The 17430-nt window shown below is 41.1% G+C and overlaps 1 protein-coding gene across 1 annotated transcript in view; it reads left to right on the top strand.

The window, feature by feature from the left end:
• Window positions 1–17430, top strand: part of TBX20 (T-box transcription factor 20) — a 34897-nt gene that overhangs the window by 16721 nt on the left and 746 nt on the right. The window contains exons 6-7 of the mRNA XM_076332294.1: window positions 2053–2129; window positions 13749–13858. Coding sequence (XP_076188409.1) covers window positions 2053–2129; window positions 13749–13858 — 187 coding nt within the window. The remainder of the gene's footprint in view (window positions 1–2052; window positions 2130–13748; window positions 13859–17430) is intronic.

The following is a 17430-nucleotide window of genomic DNA, read 5'->3' as shown; positions in this document are numbered from 1 at the left end:
TTCGGTGGATACAAAAAGTTTCTTTTGTGATGTCATACCAAATCTTTAATATTAGGAAAATGGAAGTTTGATTGGTGAAAATACGCTCAAGAGATGAATAGACGTCCTTATTACTCTGCAGTGCAGTTGGCTCGGTGCGTTGGTGATCTAAGTCGATGGAACTAGTTAGAGCTCGTCTTTTTTCAAGGTAGTTTTCAAAATGCTGCCATAAAAATGTTTGCTGGACGTGAGGCACTAACCCACCGCTCTCTGCAACATCACCATGAGTCAAGGGCTTATGGGTATCTTGGGAGTAGGATGAGACTATAACTAACTTGCTGAGCTCTTGCAAGGTCCTGTGACAAGGCTAGTGTTCAGGGTAGTTTCCACCACTTGTACCTGCATGATGAGACAGCCTCAAACCCTCAGCCAGCGCTGAGGTCCCGTGTTGTTTGACCAGCCCACGGGAACAACCGGTGACCTGCAGTACCTCCTATGTAGTGCCCCAAAGCAAGGACCTTCCCCAGAGAACTTGCCCCTGTATGGACCCAAAATGCCAGGCAGGGAAGGCAGCAGCCCAGGGGTGCAGTGAGTCTTCCAGGGTGGCAGAGCAGGTGGGTGGCAGCCACAGGAGCAGCCACTCAGCACATCGTTCATATACTGCAGACCAGTAATTAAATACTCAGGTTCTGTCTTTGTAAGCCTATCCCTCCCTCTCTGTGTTTCCCTCCCAGGAGACCTCTTTCTCAGAATGAAAAGTTGGATTCAGTTGTCCTCTTTTTTTTTTTTTTTTTTTTAATTTTGGAGGAGAAGCCACCCCATTTTGAAATACCTTTGTTTGAGACCATTTGATTGTTTGAGGATTTGGGAAATATCCCTCTTCCTTCTGAGTCTCGAGGGCCAGCTGTTAAAAATGAGGTTGTGGCCTATGCAATACAGGCTTTTTTTTGAGGAAAGCCAGGCTGACATAGCCGCTCAGTATGAAATGCTGAGAGCTGTTGATTTTCATGGGCTTCAGCTAGAGTTGGTGGCATTCGCTGCCTTGCAGGACAGGTCCTGTGCTGACCCTTGTCAAGCTCCAACTCCCACTTACAGTTTTATTTTTAATTCTTGGAAGAAGTATGGCTGGAAAAATCTGAATATTATGATGATGCCTCAGGTTTTATTCACCAAATCTCATTTGGTTGGACAGCTAGAAAATTTCACAAGGGCGATGGTGTATTTTTCTCCTGCTCCCAAAAAAACACAGTGGAAGCCACCACCTATGCCTGAAAAGTTTGACTGCAAAGTTAAGGGGGGCCCTGATGCTTTGAGGCAGAAAGACAACTGATCAGTGGGTGACTCTGGCTGAATGCAAAGGCTGACAGGATGCACTAGGAAGGTTTGTAGTTGCATTTGAAGAAGGGAGGAGAGTTTTGGTTGCAAGACCTCTGTTTTTCCAGGACTGTGATGGTTTTAATGGGGTTACTCCTTTAACCCAGGTTTTGTCACTTTAAATCTGAGTTGTCCCTACATTTTTCCTCCCTCCTTCCCTTCCTCAGCCTCTTTCCATGCAAAAACAGTTAAACTGCTCCTATGTGATGGGTGGTAGGTCTGGCTGAGAACATTTGCATTGCAGTGAAGAAAAAAAAAAAAGGTGGGACTGAATTGAAGCAACGTCTTCAGGTTTGCAGGAGGTGGCTGCTAGTTTGGGTTCACGCTAGCTGACGTGCAGCTCTACCAACGAGGGTCAGATGTTAGCAGGGTGCTGTGCATTGCTCATGGAAAAGACAAGCTGATTCATGCTGTTAAAGTATTTGGAAGCAGTAATGTTGTACGTGAGTGGGTTCCTCCTGCGCTGGGTAACATGAAGGCTGAGCCCACTGTGCCCTTCAGTCTTTCCATTGCCATATGTGTAATACACCCTGGTTTGCCTCCCCAGCTTTGCAGCATCTCAAGAGCAGCGTGCACACACACACGAGAAGCATGGATAAAATTAGCAGTGAAGTCAGGAGGATGGATTGGTTAACACTTTGTACGCTGCAATACCTTAACACTATATTCATGTTGTGTTGCTCTTTTCTGTGTTTCCAGATAACCAAGTTGAAAATTGACAGCAACCCTTTTGCTAAAGGATTCCGGGACTCTTCCAGACTCACTGATATTGAGAGGTAATGGGGACTTTCTGTTTACTTTCCATGCAGATAAGATAAAGAGAAGAGAGAGTTTGTAGGAAAAGCATCCTTTCAACTCCTGAGAAGCTGTGCATTTTAATGTTATCTTCTTGCATATAGTAAGCCTCCTCCACCTCTTTTAAAAATACTTATAAACTTTATGAAGAAAGAGCTGTTTTGAGTTTTGACATCTGTTCCAGTTGGGGCCGATATATTAATCTTCCTGAGGGGGCTTCTTGAAAGGGGGAGAGGGTCAGTTTTACAACTTCAGAATGAAAAGCTTTTTTCTTATCATGCCATTTAATCCTATTGAGGGCTGTGAATTGGGTCACTCGGAAACAAGGACAGTGGTCCTGTGAACAACATCTTTATAGCTCCCCACTGCTCCACACAGTGGAAAAGAGAGAGGGGAGCTTCCCAAAATACACTTCAGCAGTCCCAGACACTGAAGTCAGCAATTGTTGCCATCAGGACAAATCCCATAACTCCCACTCTGATGACAAAGATGCCATTTTTGTTTCACCAAAATTGTACTGCAGGCTGCATCAGGGGAAACCTTTATCTGGAAACTGTTGAGCTGTGTGTGTGTACAGCTCATTATAAGCAACTGCTGCCATAGGGACAGAAGCATTAAGCCACGGTTGTGTAGGAAATAAACTTAAATCTCTTGGTAGCTCTCCAGCGCGTTACATTTTTATGATATCGTATCAAATAGTTTGGCAAATGAAGCAAATTAAGCTGCCTGCGTCCTTTAGGCTGGAAGAGAACTCAATGGAGATAGATATAGGACATCCAAATTTTCCCATGAGCACATAATCATGAAAGAAAGTTTGGAGAGGCCAAAACCCTTTAGGCTCCTATGTGGGGATATCCAGATGTATCTGTGAATCATCTGTCACGGGTGCATATAGGGGACAAACTGGTCAATGAAGTCATATCCATATAGCTAGAGAAAGTCTTTGCAGCATTTCAAAAGTACATCAATCTAAGCAGATCCATGGCTGGGAAATCGTGGTATATTTTATACCTTACTAGTGACTGGAACATTAGTGATCCGTTGAGTAATTGGGTGAAAGAACAGTAATTTGGGAAAGCAAGCTTGTAGACTGCAGTGCACACTTGCAAAGTTGTTAAAAATTGCTTCCTAAGTGAAAGCCTTAGTTGAAAATGGGAAAAAAACAAAGCAGATTTAATTAAAATAGCATAGCCTACTGTATTGACAGAGTACTAAGGTAAACAACATCCAAAGCTCAGGTTTGTGTGCAGTAAGTCGTCAAGAAAGGACCTGTAGGAAGAGAAGAGACTTTCATTTCTCACATTTCAGTTTCCTTGTTTTACAGACAGGCGATATCTAATGACACAGCTCTGCAAGGGCTGAGAGAGTCTGAATAGATAAGCTGGGAGAAAAACTTAGTTACCTCTGTGCAGATGAACCAACTATCATGGTGCTGGATATGAAGGGAATTTTTCCAGAGGACATCTTATTATAACAGCACATGGCATGGAGTCAGAAATGCTGAGCATAAACCACAGTGCCCTTTTGTTTATTGATAAGTGTAAGAATAGAGACTGAGACAGGCAGCTTAGCCCAAGCATGAAAGATAAGGTAGCCAAATGTGAAACCTACAATAAATACAAGAAATGGAATGTGAAAAGTATTGAAATGACATCAAAGCTCTGGACTTGAGAATCCAAGTTTGGGTAAGGTCTTATTTTGACTTAAATGGGAAAGCTTAGCCCTGATCAGGGAACAACAGTATTAAAAAAACAAAACAAACAAAACAAAACCTGCTGCACGACACATCAGGTAATGAGATAGTAAAAGTATAACAGGCAAGAGGGCTGGTAAGAGACTCTGAGAATTTCCTAAGTTATCTGATATGGCCCAGAAATACCAAGGGTTTTTTTTTCAGTTCCAGCATCAAAATATTCAGGCAGATGGGAATGTCATTCTCTGAGTGCCCGTTGGTTCTATAGATTTCATCTTAGCGCCAGCAAAATTGCTTAAAGAAATCTGATATAAAGCAAAAGAAACAGCAGAGTGAGATATGACAACAGGCAGCGTTTCTTGCTTGATGTCCATCGCGACATGCAATGCAAGATTTAGGTGATACATTGAATAGCACAGCATGACTCTTGCTCGGTCTAGTTGGAAACTTCATTATTCCTGTAAGATCACTGTCTGAGAAAAATTTATTTGCCAGGGGAAAGGCTATGCAGGCCAAATGCGTATCTGCACAGCTCTTGAAAATTGAATATTTATCTAGAAGCTGTGAAAATACCTTCCATGCACTGCTTTCTAAGCAGGCCCGCGTACAACGCGTGCATGCATAATCCGCAGTGCTGTGCGGTGATCCTAATGGTCTCTTGTAAAGCACCCTGTGATGTTAGGGCCAAGAGAGCACTCATTTATCGCGAGTTCCAGCTTTTCCAAATGACCTAAGTAGTGTGAAAGTGTACAGAGCTTTGTATTTCATTTCCAGGTATTTAAGCCTCCTTTTTCCTAAACAGCCTTTGGGGAGGGAAACAATCAGATCAATTGATCTTTAGAGACCTAAAGAAATTAAATTAGTCTGGAGTCAGTTACTGCACTAAACCATCCAGTAATTGGATTGCTCCTTGTAACTGATTGAAAACAGCCTCTATCTGTAACAATATAGGGAGCTTTTCTTTATAGTAGATCTGAGAGAAAAACACATCTTTTTATGACATGATGACAGAAATTGCACTTTTTTAACCTAATTGAATATGATTTTATAAATACATGACTTTAACGATTTCAGGCTTCCCATTCTAGATTTACGATCCCTGTGTAGGAAATTCAAGCTGCAAATGCCTTTAGGATTAAATCTGTTTGCATTATATGTGTTGGAGTTAAAATAATATATGTAAAGGTAGTGAAATTTGCAAAATGGTGGAGGAGGTAGGCACAACAAAGCTGTTGAAGTGCCTGTATTTTCTTTTGTTCCTGCCTAAATACCTTACAACGGTTTCCTTATACTCATAGCTATCTATGCAAAGATTTTAACCGCTGAAAAAAAATCTGAGTTTAGTATATACCGAGTTTTCAGTAGGATGTGAGATTCCTTCCACAACCAACTCTTTCCATACATTACCTGTGGTAATCTATGGTAATGGGGCAGACTTTATCAGGGGCTACTGTGATTTAGATAAGTTGCTGATTCACCTTTTGATCTTTTTATGTGGTATTTACATTTTCTCTATTATAAAAAGGCTCCCACAGTGGTTGTAATTGTAAAAACTGAACATTTAGCAGCAATTGTCAGAATGTGGAGCTTAACATACTGTGGTGTTGGCTACAGGATGCAAATGCAGTAATGTGGATGAGCGTGATCTTTTTTTTTTAATGGTAACCTTTGTGAAAGACTAATTCAGGTTTTATGAGCAATTCACTGTGGAGATAGGCTTTAAGGGAATATCTTTATGCTTCTGTTTAAGAAAAAACTGCCAAAGCCACGAAGGATGCAAAATCAGAACACAACACATAAATTCAGGCTCAAGATAAAAAAATTAATCTTTTGAGTTGTTGTGAAGAATTAGCCTTTTAAAAATATAGATAAATACAACCATTGCAATTAAATATCATGCAAACAATCCAGTGAAAAAGGTGATCGTTTCAAGAGCGTGAGTCAACAGAACTACTGAATTGTAAAATAATGATCAAACAAGAATTGACAGATCATAATCATGATCTGAACATTGCTTGTCTATTTGATCCAGCATGTGATAGGCAAGTTCAGGGTGTGGATTTGCAACTGTTAAAGAGAGCTAAGGGAGTATACCCATCTGCACAAGTCCAATAACGCTTCTGGGAGGTAGATACGTACTTCAAGAGGCAATATCTTAGGTAATGGAAAAGTATGGCTGCACACTCAATTAATTTTTAGGCAGAGAAAGGAAGGATTGGGGGATGGGGGAAGTAAGAAAGAGCTGCATCCCAGCATCCCAGCTGGATTTGCTTGGTAATCAGATTCTGAATTTTCCCCTGAGGAACTTCATGACTGAGATGTGGAAATACATTGTACCGGCTTACAAGGCTGCAAGCGAAATGGATGCTAATGCCCGGATATGGGCACTGCCCTGTTGAAGTAGCAGTCAAAGCCATGTGCTTAATGATGTGCTGTCCACAGCTGTCCTCTTTTCCATCCCTTCCCTGCTCACCCCACAGAGCTGCCTTCTTCCCCATTCCTACTTCTTACTGCTGATCTAGAAGAACTTCCCTGACTCTTGAAAGCACCCTACCAACAGCCAGAAATATATTCTCTCAACGACCTACTCCCATGTCTATGGTTAAGTAGGGCTTTGTCATAGTTCTCCTCCAACAAGTCAAACTCGCCAGCTGATCTTTTATCCTCAGCTAGTTCTCAGTCTGTGAATGTTGGCAACCAGCCATGGGAGATCATCTCCGATGTTTAGGTTGGGAAAAGTGAAGTCATAAGTTTAGGGACAAACACCAGGGACTGCGGTGCCTAAACGCTTGGTATCTGGTGCCATTCCAGATGTGCTCAGGTTACTCCAGCCTCCAGCTGCTGCTCTGGGGGGTAGGTGTAATGTCTATATTTTTATGTATCATCCCTTCTGTTGCAGACGGCTTGGATGTCTTAAGACATCTAGAAAGCACTACCTGCCTACATTTAGACACCTGAAGCATTCCCTTCAAATCTGGTTCCTCCGACTCTGCTCACTGTTAGCCAGGCAACTGTTCCTTTTCCCCGGCAGAGTGCCCTCCCTGACAGCTAGAATCTCTTCAGTTCCCAAGCTTTAAGCGCTCATACCCTGGCTCATTTTCCACTTAAGTATTCTGTTATCTATCTTTTTACTTGTGTAAAACTGCATAAAAATGTTTCATTTTGCTAGTGTTTTCCACTCACCTCATGCAGGTGTAGTGTGTGCATAAGGGGAGGGGGTGATGTCAGATCAGACCCCCGGTTTCCACCCCAGAGGAATTTTTCCAGGGACTTCCCCCAGTCCCAGTTTCACAGCACTGCTCTGTCCTCACCTCTCATCCTCTGACCGGCAGTCAGAAAGAAATGGTTGCAGTCACTGGGTGAAGTGGAGCTCCATGGGGTCGGCTATGTTAGAGTTAAGTGTGTCACTATATTTGGGGAAAAAAAGATACAGAGAAAGAGCTTTGACATACATTTGCAAGTGTGTGCTTTTCTCCTAGTCAGAGAAGAGAAATGTAATTTTCTCTTTTTTTTTTTTTTCTATTCCCTGTATAACGATAGCTGTCTTTCTCATTTTTATTTGCTGTTGAGAGAAGTGGGGTGGGTACATTTAATAACCTCATGCTCCTTCTTCATAAGTGTCATTACTTTTCCCATGTCATGGCTTCAGCCAGGCTATGTCACCTCCATGCATATTACAGCTCTTCCAGAATTGCCATCGGTAGCTCGATGTTTATTGTGAGGGCACCAGTAAACACCACTTTGGAGATACACTTGTTCTTTCTCCTGCAATCATCAAAACCTAGATTTTTCATAATTTAATTCGTTTCACTTCTTTTTTTTTTAAATTGCATGTATTCTTGGAGTATTGCATTCATCCAACACTTGCCCAATAGTTTTGACTGTGTGAAAGCGTTTGGTGGCTCTGTGTTACCTTTGGGCTAAATTAAACTCCAGCTCACGTGAGCCGATGTAGTTTGATGGGCCCTGGTTCTTCCTCGGTTGGAATTGGTTCAGCTCTAACCCAAGCAGTGGAACAGAGCTACTTTGTTCTGGTTGAGGATTTGGTCTGTACCATGTCAGAGCTGAATTAGGTTCCTAGGGTCAGTCTGTAATATTCATCTACCAGTATAAGAGCAACTATATGTAGCAAATTAATATGTCTGTATGTTTGTGCATGTGTAAAAGAGCAACTAAAAGCCACAGGAACATGAAGGCTGAGTGATATCTGAACAGTGGTTCTGACAGTGTTTGTTGTTCACTCTTAGCTGCTGTTATGGAAATGTATTTGTTCTTCCTGCTGTGTTGGGTTTTTTTAGTTTGGGTTTGTTTTTTTGTACTTTTGGGGTTTTTTTTACAGACTTGTTTTTAGCATTTGCATCTTGGACAAATTAGTCATCTCTTCCCTTAAAAAAAAAAAGTTTTACTACAGTGCGACTTCCGACAAGTTTATTTTTGTGCCTTCTCAGCCCATTTATTCCATCTGTCTTCACCTCACCTCACTTCTGATGTCTTCTGTTATCTGGGCTTTCTTCCAAACATACTAACTGGCAGCTACAAAAAAAGGAAACCTTTGAAATGCAGAACTAAAGAAGTCATTCAGGCTGCAAACTGATAATTCATACACTTTATATCCTGTTCTATATTTTTCTTTGTGTTGAACTGAATGGCCAAGCAAAACATGGTTGTCAGTTTTATTATTTTATTATTTTCCTTCTTTTAATTTTTTTTTAATTAACATTGCATTTTTCTTGTAAAGAAAAAGACAAAAAACAAAAGAAAAAACCAAACCCCATGACACCAGGAACAGGGAGTGCTTACCTAGCACTTGGATAGTAAGGGAAAAAAGGGAAGACACTAACAGGTTGCTCAACTCTGCTCTGAAAGTTGTACCTCTTGTAGCCGTTCCTGAGACAGCAACTTCTACAGAAGATATGAGTTCAGAGTTCCTGGCTCTGCCACCTGCTCTTTCTCACCACAGTCTGGCTTTTGCATGTTGTCCTCAAAGGAGGTTGAACCTGGCTCCCAGTGGAATGGGTGGTTGCTTATTACATCAGCTCCATCCTCTTTGGTATAGATCTAAGATGAATACTAACCCAGGCCTGGCTCCAGCAAGCTGGTTCTAGATTAGCTTTTCTAACACCTTCTGCCAAAACCAAATATATTGCCTCAAGCCTCCTCATTCCAAAGGGAGAAGGTAGGCTTCCTGTCTCTATCCCCTGGGTGTGCTCTCTGCCAAATTCAGGAAAATCCATAGCTTCAGATGCATGCAGGCATGTAGCAGCATCAATGTTGACAGTGCACTGTGGCCAGGTGAACCCTCTTCCATATCAGCAGGGCCGTGGTCATGTGCTTCAGAATCAGGGTCATGGTGATCACCAGGCTGCTGTGAATGCACAGCTGAAGCAGAGTAACAGCAAAAGGAGCAGAAAAAATGACATGAAGAAGCATCAAAGAGATGTCTGCTTTGACCTACAAAGAAGCACTGTTCTTTCATCTTGATTAAAGATCCTGCTCAGGGTAATCTGGGACTTTACCATCTCCCGAGAGAATTTCTGTAATCTGGGTTGACAGCAAAAGGAAGTGAGCATCCTCACGCAGGGCCTCGCTCCTCAGCTGCTTCCCAAGTCAGCTCTGTTTTCTACCATCTCCCAGTTCATATCCTTGGCAAGATCTTGGGTTTAGTCTGTAAAGTGTTAGTGAATCATTTGTCAGCTCCATCAGGATTTTCCTACCTACTTTGATCCCCTGAGACTACTCTGCACGTACAGGGCACTGTTAACTAAACAAGGCCAAAGACTCAGCTTGTAGCTGCAAGACATAAAGCATACCTAGCTGGAAGTTTAGTTTTGGAATCGGTTGCCAGCAAGGACAAGAGTGAAATGTTCAGACAAGAGGTTAAAACCTGCAGAATGGCAAGATGCTCCCTGTGCACCCTAAAAACTTGCTAATTGATAAATTCTCCCAACCCTTCACTTCCTTTGATTCCTGGTTCAAAATTCACTGTTTTATTTCTTGCACAAAGGAGGGAAGTGCTTCGCTCATAACAAGGAGAGGTTTATTGACAGGGCTGGGCTCAAGGTGTGCTTCTGTCAGAATGCAGATCATCAGGATCAGCCTGAGCTCCTTTTCCGTATTACCTTTCCTCACATTTGTCCTGCTCAGCATCTTCTCTGTAGGCGTGCTAGCCAATACGAGCTTAGTTTTTTCCTCTCCATTTGGCACATGGTTCCTTCTTCTCAAACAGCTTCAGCCCCCTAACTTGCTCTTCTCCAGCCCATCATCTGCTACTATTATCCAGTTGTACACATAGCACAGCTTAATCATAGTAATACATTATGCCTATGTGTGTGTTTTTCCCCTCCTCTGGGTATTTACAAGATAACTGTGAGTTGAAGAGCAGTCTGGAAGACTGAAAATTGTTGGTAGACCACACAAAAGAATTTGACAGAAAGAAGACATCTTTCCTTTATCCAGCTGGCAGCTTGTGATCTCTCAAAACAAAGTTTATTGCTAATAGAAGAAACTGTGGAGTTCTAAGATACGTGAAAAGGTAAAAATTGTTAGGTCCAAGTATTAGATAATAAGTGTCTGATCAGAAACTGAGTAACAGAAGTACAGAAGTTGAGCATTGAGTAACTGGAAGTTACTTTGTTCTTCAGCTGCTTTAGTGTGGATCAGCTCTGAAAAAAGCTAAAGGAAAGCTTTAAAAAAACTCCACCATACTCTTCACTTTCTAATTTTTTTTATTGAGCAGAATCATGAAATGGCAAATATTGATTTGTCATTCAGTGATTTATAAAACTATTTTTATAAATCCTTTGAACCACATTGAGATATCTGAAGATGTTGCATACAGAACTATAAAGCCAGAGGTTTAAATTAATGTCTTTCCCTCTCAGTAGTAGTAGTAGTAGTAGTAGTATAATATTTTTGGACTTTAAAAAATTTATTTTACTGGTCCACTCTACAGAGCAGCATATTCTGGATATCTTAAACAGTTCACACTTCCATAAACAGAATTTTCAGGAAGATTTTGAGACTTGAGTTCTTTCAGCCCCGGTTGACAAAAGGGTATAAGCAGGAACCTGTTTCCAGATCGCCAGCTTTGTTCCTGCATTTTGAACTAGATTTCACAGGCACTTAAATCTTATTGTTAAAGTTTTGCTTCCTCCTACACTTCTACTTTGGAGAAAGTCCTAAAGCACCTCTGTCTTTAAAGGGTGGAGAAGGTTGGCCTCCTCTTTCCAACCTATGTGGGAAACACCACACGTTTCCATAGATTAGAAGAGTAGCATCCACTTTCTTCTCCAAGAAGACTTGATCTCCAGGTGGTGTTCTCTGAGCATTAAATATTTGAGCATGGTGCAGAGGCTACCACCCCTTTCCTTTGAAACACAAAGAGAAGGAAAGATTATCCCTTAACTTAGGTCACTTGTTCAGGATGGGGGAGACCTGAGTGCAGACTTCAGCTCTTGTTTTTCTAGGTGGAAGAAACAGTGCTTGGTGGGATAACTCAGAGATATGCTTCATGAGTGGAGAAAATACACCATTTCTTGTTTTTCTTTGTTTCCTTTTGCATGCTTAGGTGGTTTCCTGCTCAGCCTTTTGCATTTCGTAGGTCTGTTTGGAGGTTTACATGCAGCATGTGTTGTATGTGGAAAGAAGAGTGTCACCTGAAGGCTGTGGGGGACAGGTGCCTAAATTCTGGTGTGAATCTCACACTTCGTGTTTATGATGTGAATCAGAGCCTCAACCTCTAAAATGAAAAATTAGTAGGTGTGTTGTGATTATAGTGTAAACCACCAACATGGTTAGGCAAGATAAGCATATACTGTTTTGAGTATTAAATCCCAGCTGCACAAAAGGAACCGCTTTTGTGAAATTAGCTGCTTTCCCTGATCCAAGTTTCTTTGTTAGACTGTTCCCTCTGCCATAAAAACCTTTGCTTCTTGTGCCAATGAATGAGATTAATCTTCTAAAACCTTTAGCATACTACCTGCAACATTACAACATTAAAAATAAATAAATAAAACTACCACATAGTTCCCTGGTTTCAAACTTTGCAGATTCAGGGTTCACTAAGAAGTCATCTCTCTTTTTTCCTTTAAAAGAAGACAACTGTATAGAATAATAGAGTTCTCTGTCTAGCATACAAACCCATCTGGAAAGAATTTAGTCTGCAATAATTGTGGGCATTTGATTTAGCTTTAAATCCCTGTAGGTAATTCAAATGTAAATTTATTGGGGTGAGTTTATCCCCAAACCGCCATTGGATCCAATATTTTAGAGATGATTTTGGCCCACTGCACTAAAACTAGAGCCTGCATTGTTTCTGTTGCATCAGGATATTATTACATGCTGTAATGTCTGTCGTTATAAGCAGACCTTTACTAGAAATAAAGTCGATAGAGACAATACAGACAATCACCTGAATCACATTTATTTTTCAGACCTTTAAAGATTAGTAATTCTTTGGTTATGAATATGTTTATAGACTGGTATCTAAATCACTCAGACATCACTGGTCTAATTCATTATTTTGTTATTTTGTACTCATCTGGGATAGTCTTTTTGGTTAAGTAAAATTCTTTGCATTTCACATTCTGCTTCAGAAAAAAAAAGTTTCAAGAGGCATTCAGCACATAATGTAAACAATGCCATCTGTCTTTTTCTTTGTAAAATCTTTTTCGAGATAGCCCCGATATGCCTACTGTTTTCAATCACTTAAAAGGCAGTAATTCAATTATATCATCCTCTATGTAGGAACTGCCATTGCTTTCAGTCCACTTCCAATCCTGACACAAGTAAATCACTTTGATAAGATCCCCTTTTTATTTATTTTTTTCTGAGGAGACTAGCATAAGTAATGATGCCAGTGATAGACCAAGGACAAAATGACCATAATGGGCTTTCTGTAGGAAAGGAAAACATGTGCCATTGTGATTTATCTTGTTACTTGGAAAATGTTTTTCCTTGGAATTTCTGCAACAGCCACACTCTCCAAGCGAAGGACATTAGCAAGTATGAATGGCCAAATAGTAAATTCAGACAAAACCTTCACCGAGCAGCAGGTTTAAACAGCTATCGCTACCTAGATTTCTTAAACGGGAACAGAAGGTCAAAGCCATTTTGGAAATGTGCCTAGGTTGTATTCATCTTTGGTATAATGCCACCTACTTACATGGAAACGCGCTGGGAACGTGTAAGGTTGGATCTTCCTTACAAACTGCTATGGCTTATCATGCAGATATGCCTTCCTTCTATTTAAAAATTGCTGGGGTGACTTCAGTGCTTTGTGCCACCAGCGAGGCGGGGGCCTGGCAGACACGTCTAACCTCCCAGAATAGACGCGGCATGAGGTCGGTAGTATCAGTAGACTTCCTGCTATGAACTGGCCTTGACTCTGATGCTGAGAGAGCATGGTTAGAGCTGAGCTGTCTCTGGACACACCTATCTTTTGCCCCTGATTTCAGAAAAATGGGAGCGCGCCAGATGAGGTGGTCAGGTGTGATGTGAAAGCTTGTTTGAAAGGATCTGGACCACGGGTGTCTCTTTGAACCCGGATTGGTCACTCAGCACGAATAACCCCAGAGCTTGCGTTTTCAAATTTGTGAGGAGCGCTGGTCTTATATTCCCTGTCTGAGACCACACCCAGGGAACGCAGTGGGAAGGTCACTCTGCTTTGTCTGCTGAAGAAGCAGTACCATGCAGGTAAGCGGTGACCAGCAATGTTACACCGCAGGCCAAGTTCGGCATTTCCAGTGACATGCTATGAGGAAACCCTTTTGTTAAGTAATTTTGGAGAGTCTGTGTGAGAAAGCTGTGATCTGGACAGGGAAAAGGCAGCATGTTCATTGTATTTAGCCTAATGAATTAGGAGGCTGTTTAGGATATTATTGATATGGTATGTTGTTTCCTTTCACAGAGAAAGCGTGGAGAGCCTTATCCAAAAGCATTCCTATGCCCGATCCCCCATTCGAACATATGGAGGAGAAGATGACCTCGGAGATGACAGCCAGGCAACACAAAGCAGAGGTAGGAAAATGTGCTCATGAACTAAACTGTGGCGACCTAGTTATGCTTGAGAAAAGGGGGACCGCAGTCAGTACTGTGTTACTCTGAAGCATTTCTCTGGTGTGTGTCTCTGCCATGAAGTCCCATAACGAAGAAGAATACGTGTTACCTTATGGCTCTTTTTGGACATCTGATATGCCCATGGAACTGGTGTGGGTGGCTAGTTTAGGAGGCAGCTCTAGAGATGCTTATACAGCCTTTGCCAGCAGAAGAGAACTATCTCTGCTTCCTCTTCAAGATGGCTGAAAAACAGGCAACTTCATTACCGTAGTGCTGAGAACAAGCTAACACTCCCTATTCCTTGGCAGGACTTACTAGCTAGGGCTCAGCACCGTTTGTAAAGTACCGTGTAGATGTGCCATTTGCTGCCCCTCCAGCCTTCTGGTTCAACCAGCCTGTGGTTAACCTGCTTTGCCTCTGCAGGAAGAGAAGTCCATAGCTCCCTGGAAAATTGATGTTTAGTTGTTATCTCTTGGCCTCTAAAAGGTGTTTTTCCTGCTGAGGCAATTCACCTCAAATGTTTTATCAAATGGTTTGTCTACTTTAGCAGTCGCAACAGTAGTAGCGAGGCAGAGTTGTTCTTTGTGGGGGTACTCGCTGGACAGATTGCATCTGTCATAATTTGCCACTGGAAATAGATCTCACACCCATCCTGTGGGATCACTGACTAGCATAAACTTGTGTTGCATTCTGTTTTGCATGTTGCCTTTGTGACCTGCCTGATATGAAACAGCCACTCGAGGTAAAGCAGTTCTGTCTGCCTTCCGACTGGCAGTGCCCTTGTCGTGTCCTCTAACTTCATACAGTGTTGCTAAGATAAGAGCATTATTTCTGATCATAAGCTCTTAGGACTTGTGCAGGGAAAACACACTTATTTTTAACCACGAGTCGCTCTTCAACAAAATGTGATTAGGTGGGCTTGTTCATACACGTCTCTTCCAAGAGCAGTTCCTTAGATTGCGGAGCTTCTGGAGCAACTCCTCAGCTGGTACGATGCCATCCTTTCACATACTTCTGGGGGATTACCTCGCTTCACGTCAGCTTAGATCCTAGGCCAGTTATTGTTGAAGACAGTGTTAAATTTTCCCGTGCCAGAAGTGCTCAGAGCAAGGCACCTTCTCGCCAAGAATTACATTTCTCCCTGGTATGATGTCCTCCTTCGGGAGTGACAAAGTGAACGAGGTGAACCTCAGTATGAGAACTGGCCTTTAGAGCCTTTCTCTTCTGAAGAGAATCCCGAGGAAGGTGTCAGAGGATGAAGGAATGGTTTATTAAAATTAATTTTATGTATAATATATACAGGGTACAGTTCTGCATTTGCTTGCACTATGGCAAATGAGTAAGTGAGGAAGATGATGAGTTGTGGCAACCAACATTTTTCTAATCTGGGAGCCATATTCTAACGTAGGACATGATTGTTCTGGGCAACCAAAGGCATGCACAGAGGGTAAAACATCCTGCTCTTGCAGATGAGTTCCTTGTACTACCTTCACTCTCTGTTTAGGTCTGGTGTCCTTAAATAAGGAAAAGTTCTCCAAGATATGAGGAGAGAAATAACAATCTTATTGAAACTCCACGGACATTTTTATTTCTTCTGATGCATTTGAAAACTACCTTGCATGCAAAATTGAGGAGTGTTCTTCCATACGTACGAGAGTTGACAGCCAAATACAAACACGTTGCTGGGTGGGGTGTGTTATAAGCTCTCTGAGGCCTCGACGGCCTCAGAATTACTACAGCACATTTCCTTGGTGCTGGCAAATGCGGTATGTGAGACTTTTTTGGAGTACTAAGTTGCAGTTAGAGACCATTGCAGTTGCAGTTAGAGACCATTGCAGTGGAGGAAGAAAGAGCCCTTATGGAGGTTCCTCATGAGAAGGAATTACATACTTTGTTCTGTGTAGAACAAAGAAAGTCTACCACCGCTACTTATTTCTAATTACATCCAGAGCATTCTCATCTCAGCCAATTCCATCCATCTAAAGATGGAAGTGGCTAGCCTTCAGTAGGATATTTATCACAAGAAGTCTGTTTCCAAAGGAATTAACAGATATGAAATATATAAATCCAATTAAAACTCTTTAATGCATACTGTCTGGGTGCCTGTGCTCCAGCATCCGCGCACAGGATTCATGGTAGCCACCTGGAACAGAGCCAAATGTAAACCGTCTCGGCACATCCAGATTCGCATCCCGCTTCCCCTGTAGTGCAATAATGCTCAGGTATCCCCTGATTTGCAAAGGGGTTCGCTTTGGTCTCTGAGTATGGTGTTATCCTTATAGTTTGGCTCTCGATCCTAACTTCCCAGCAGTTAGGATTTGGTTCAGTGGCGGGGTCAGGATTTGGTTCAAGTCTGTTTCTACTGCTGAACTGACACAATTTCTCTTTCCTGTTACTGGGCCGTTTTACTTGTCTCATTAAGCAGAAGAGGAATTAATCAAGAGTAGCTCTCTTTCTGATTTGAGAATATATCCCTAAAGAGATTTATGAATTTTTTTTTTAAATAATAATTTGCATTTTTTTCTTTCTATTGTTGTTTGCTCATAGTTTTGTTTTGAGTATGTGGCTACGATACACGTAATTCCAATACATTTACCTTGACAGATAGATGTCTTCATATTTTTTCTTTTCACAATTTGGATGAACCTATTTTCTAGAATCAGATTTGTGAAACTAATACCTGTTGTAAAATTCATTTTCTCAGAATGTTTTGCAATACTGGCTTGAAATTATATTTTGCCAAATATTCTTGCCAGTAAATTTATTTATTAAAGTAAAAAACATTTTCTCAATGGACAAAGTTGGACAAGAAAGAAAATACAGAAGGGACATGAGTTGAATTACTGTTTGAATAGGAATAAAAATAAGAGTTTATTTATGGGATTTTATTGCATTCCCCATTTCTAGAAATCAGACATCTGATGATGACCAGATGCATAGAGGAACTGCAGAGGTGAAGGGGAACATCGTCACCAGATTATTTGAAAATGACCATGTATAATTATCAAAACAAATTATTCATTGGTTTCCCAAAAATTTTACTGTCAAAACAAGTAATTAGTTCTAATTTAAAGATACCACTTTTCCTTTTTTTCTGATTTTGCAGTCTTCAGAGAAAAAGCGTTCTAAAGAGGTGGAAGATTTGTGAAAAGAATTTTTGGAACTTTTCAGATTAAAAAAATGCCAAAGAAACCACTTCATTTGATCAAAAGTAGATAATTACCCTGGGAGCAAGTTTTTAATATTTTTGTGCATTTCACTTAAAACCCCACACCTCTTGATAGCTAAATCACACTATGATTTAGCATTAGTGTTGTTTCTTAGAGCACCGTACACAGTTGGAAAAATAACAAATGTTTTAACATTTTTAGAATTTTTTGTTCTATATTTTGGAAAAAGTCAAGTTGAGTGAAAATATGCAGTGTTGACAAGTTTTACCGGGGTAAAAAAAAAAAAAAAAGAAAATTTGTAGTGCAAATTACATTTTTCTGCATTTTTGCCAGACTGAAATTTTAGAAAAAAATAACCAGTTC

This window comes from Aptenodytes patagonicus, chromosome 2 (assembly GCF_965638725.1).
Source record: "Aptenodytes patagonicus chromosome 2, bAptPat1.pri.cur, whole genome shotgun sequence".
In the NCBI taxonomy this organism is placed as follows: Eukaryota; Metazoa; Chordata; class Aves; order Sphenisciformes; family Spheniscidae; genus Aptenodytes; species Aptenodytes patagonicus.
The sequence above is the reverse complement of the archived record's forward strand: the minus strand, read 5'-3'. Positions and strand labels throughout refer to the sequence as shown.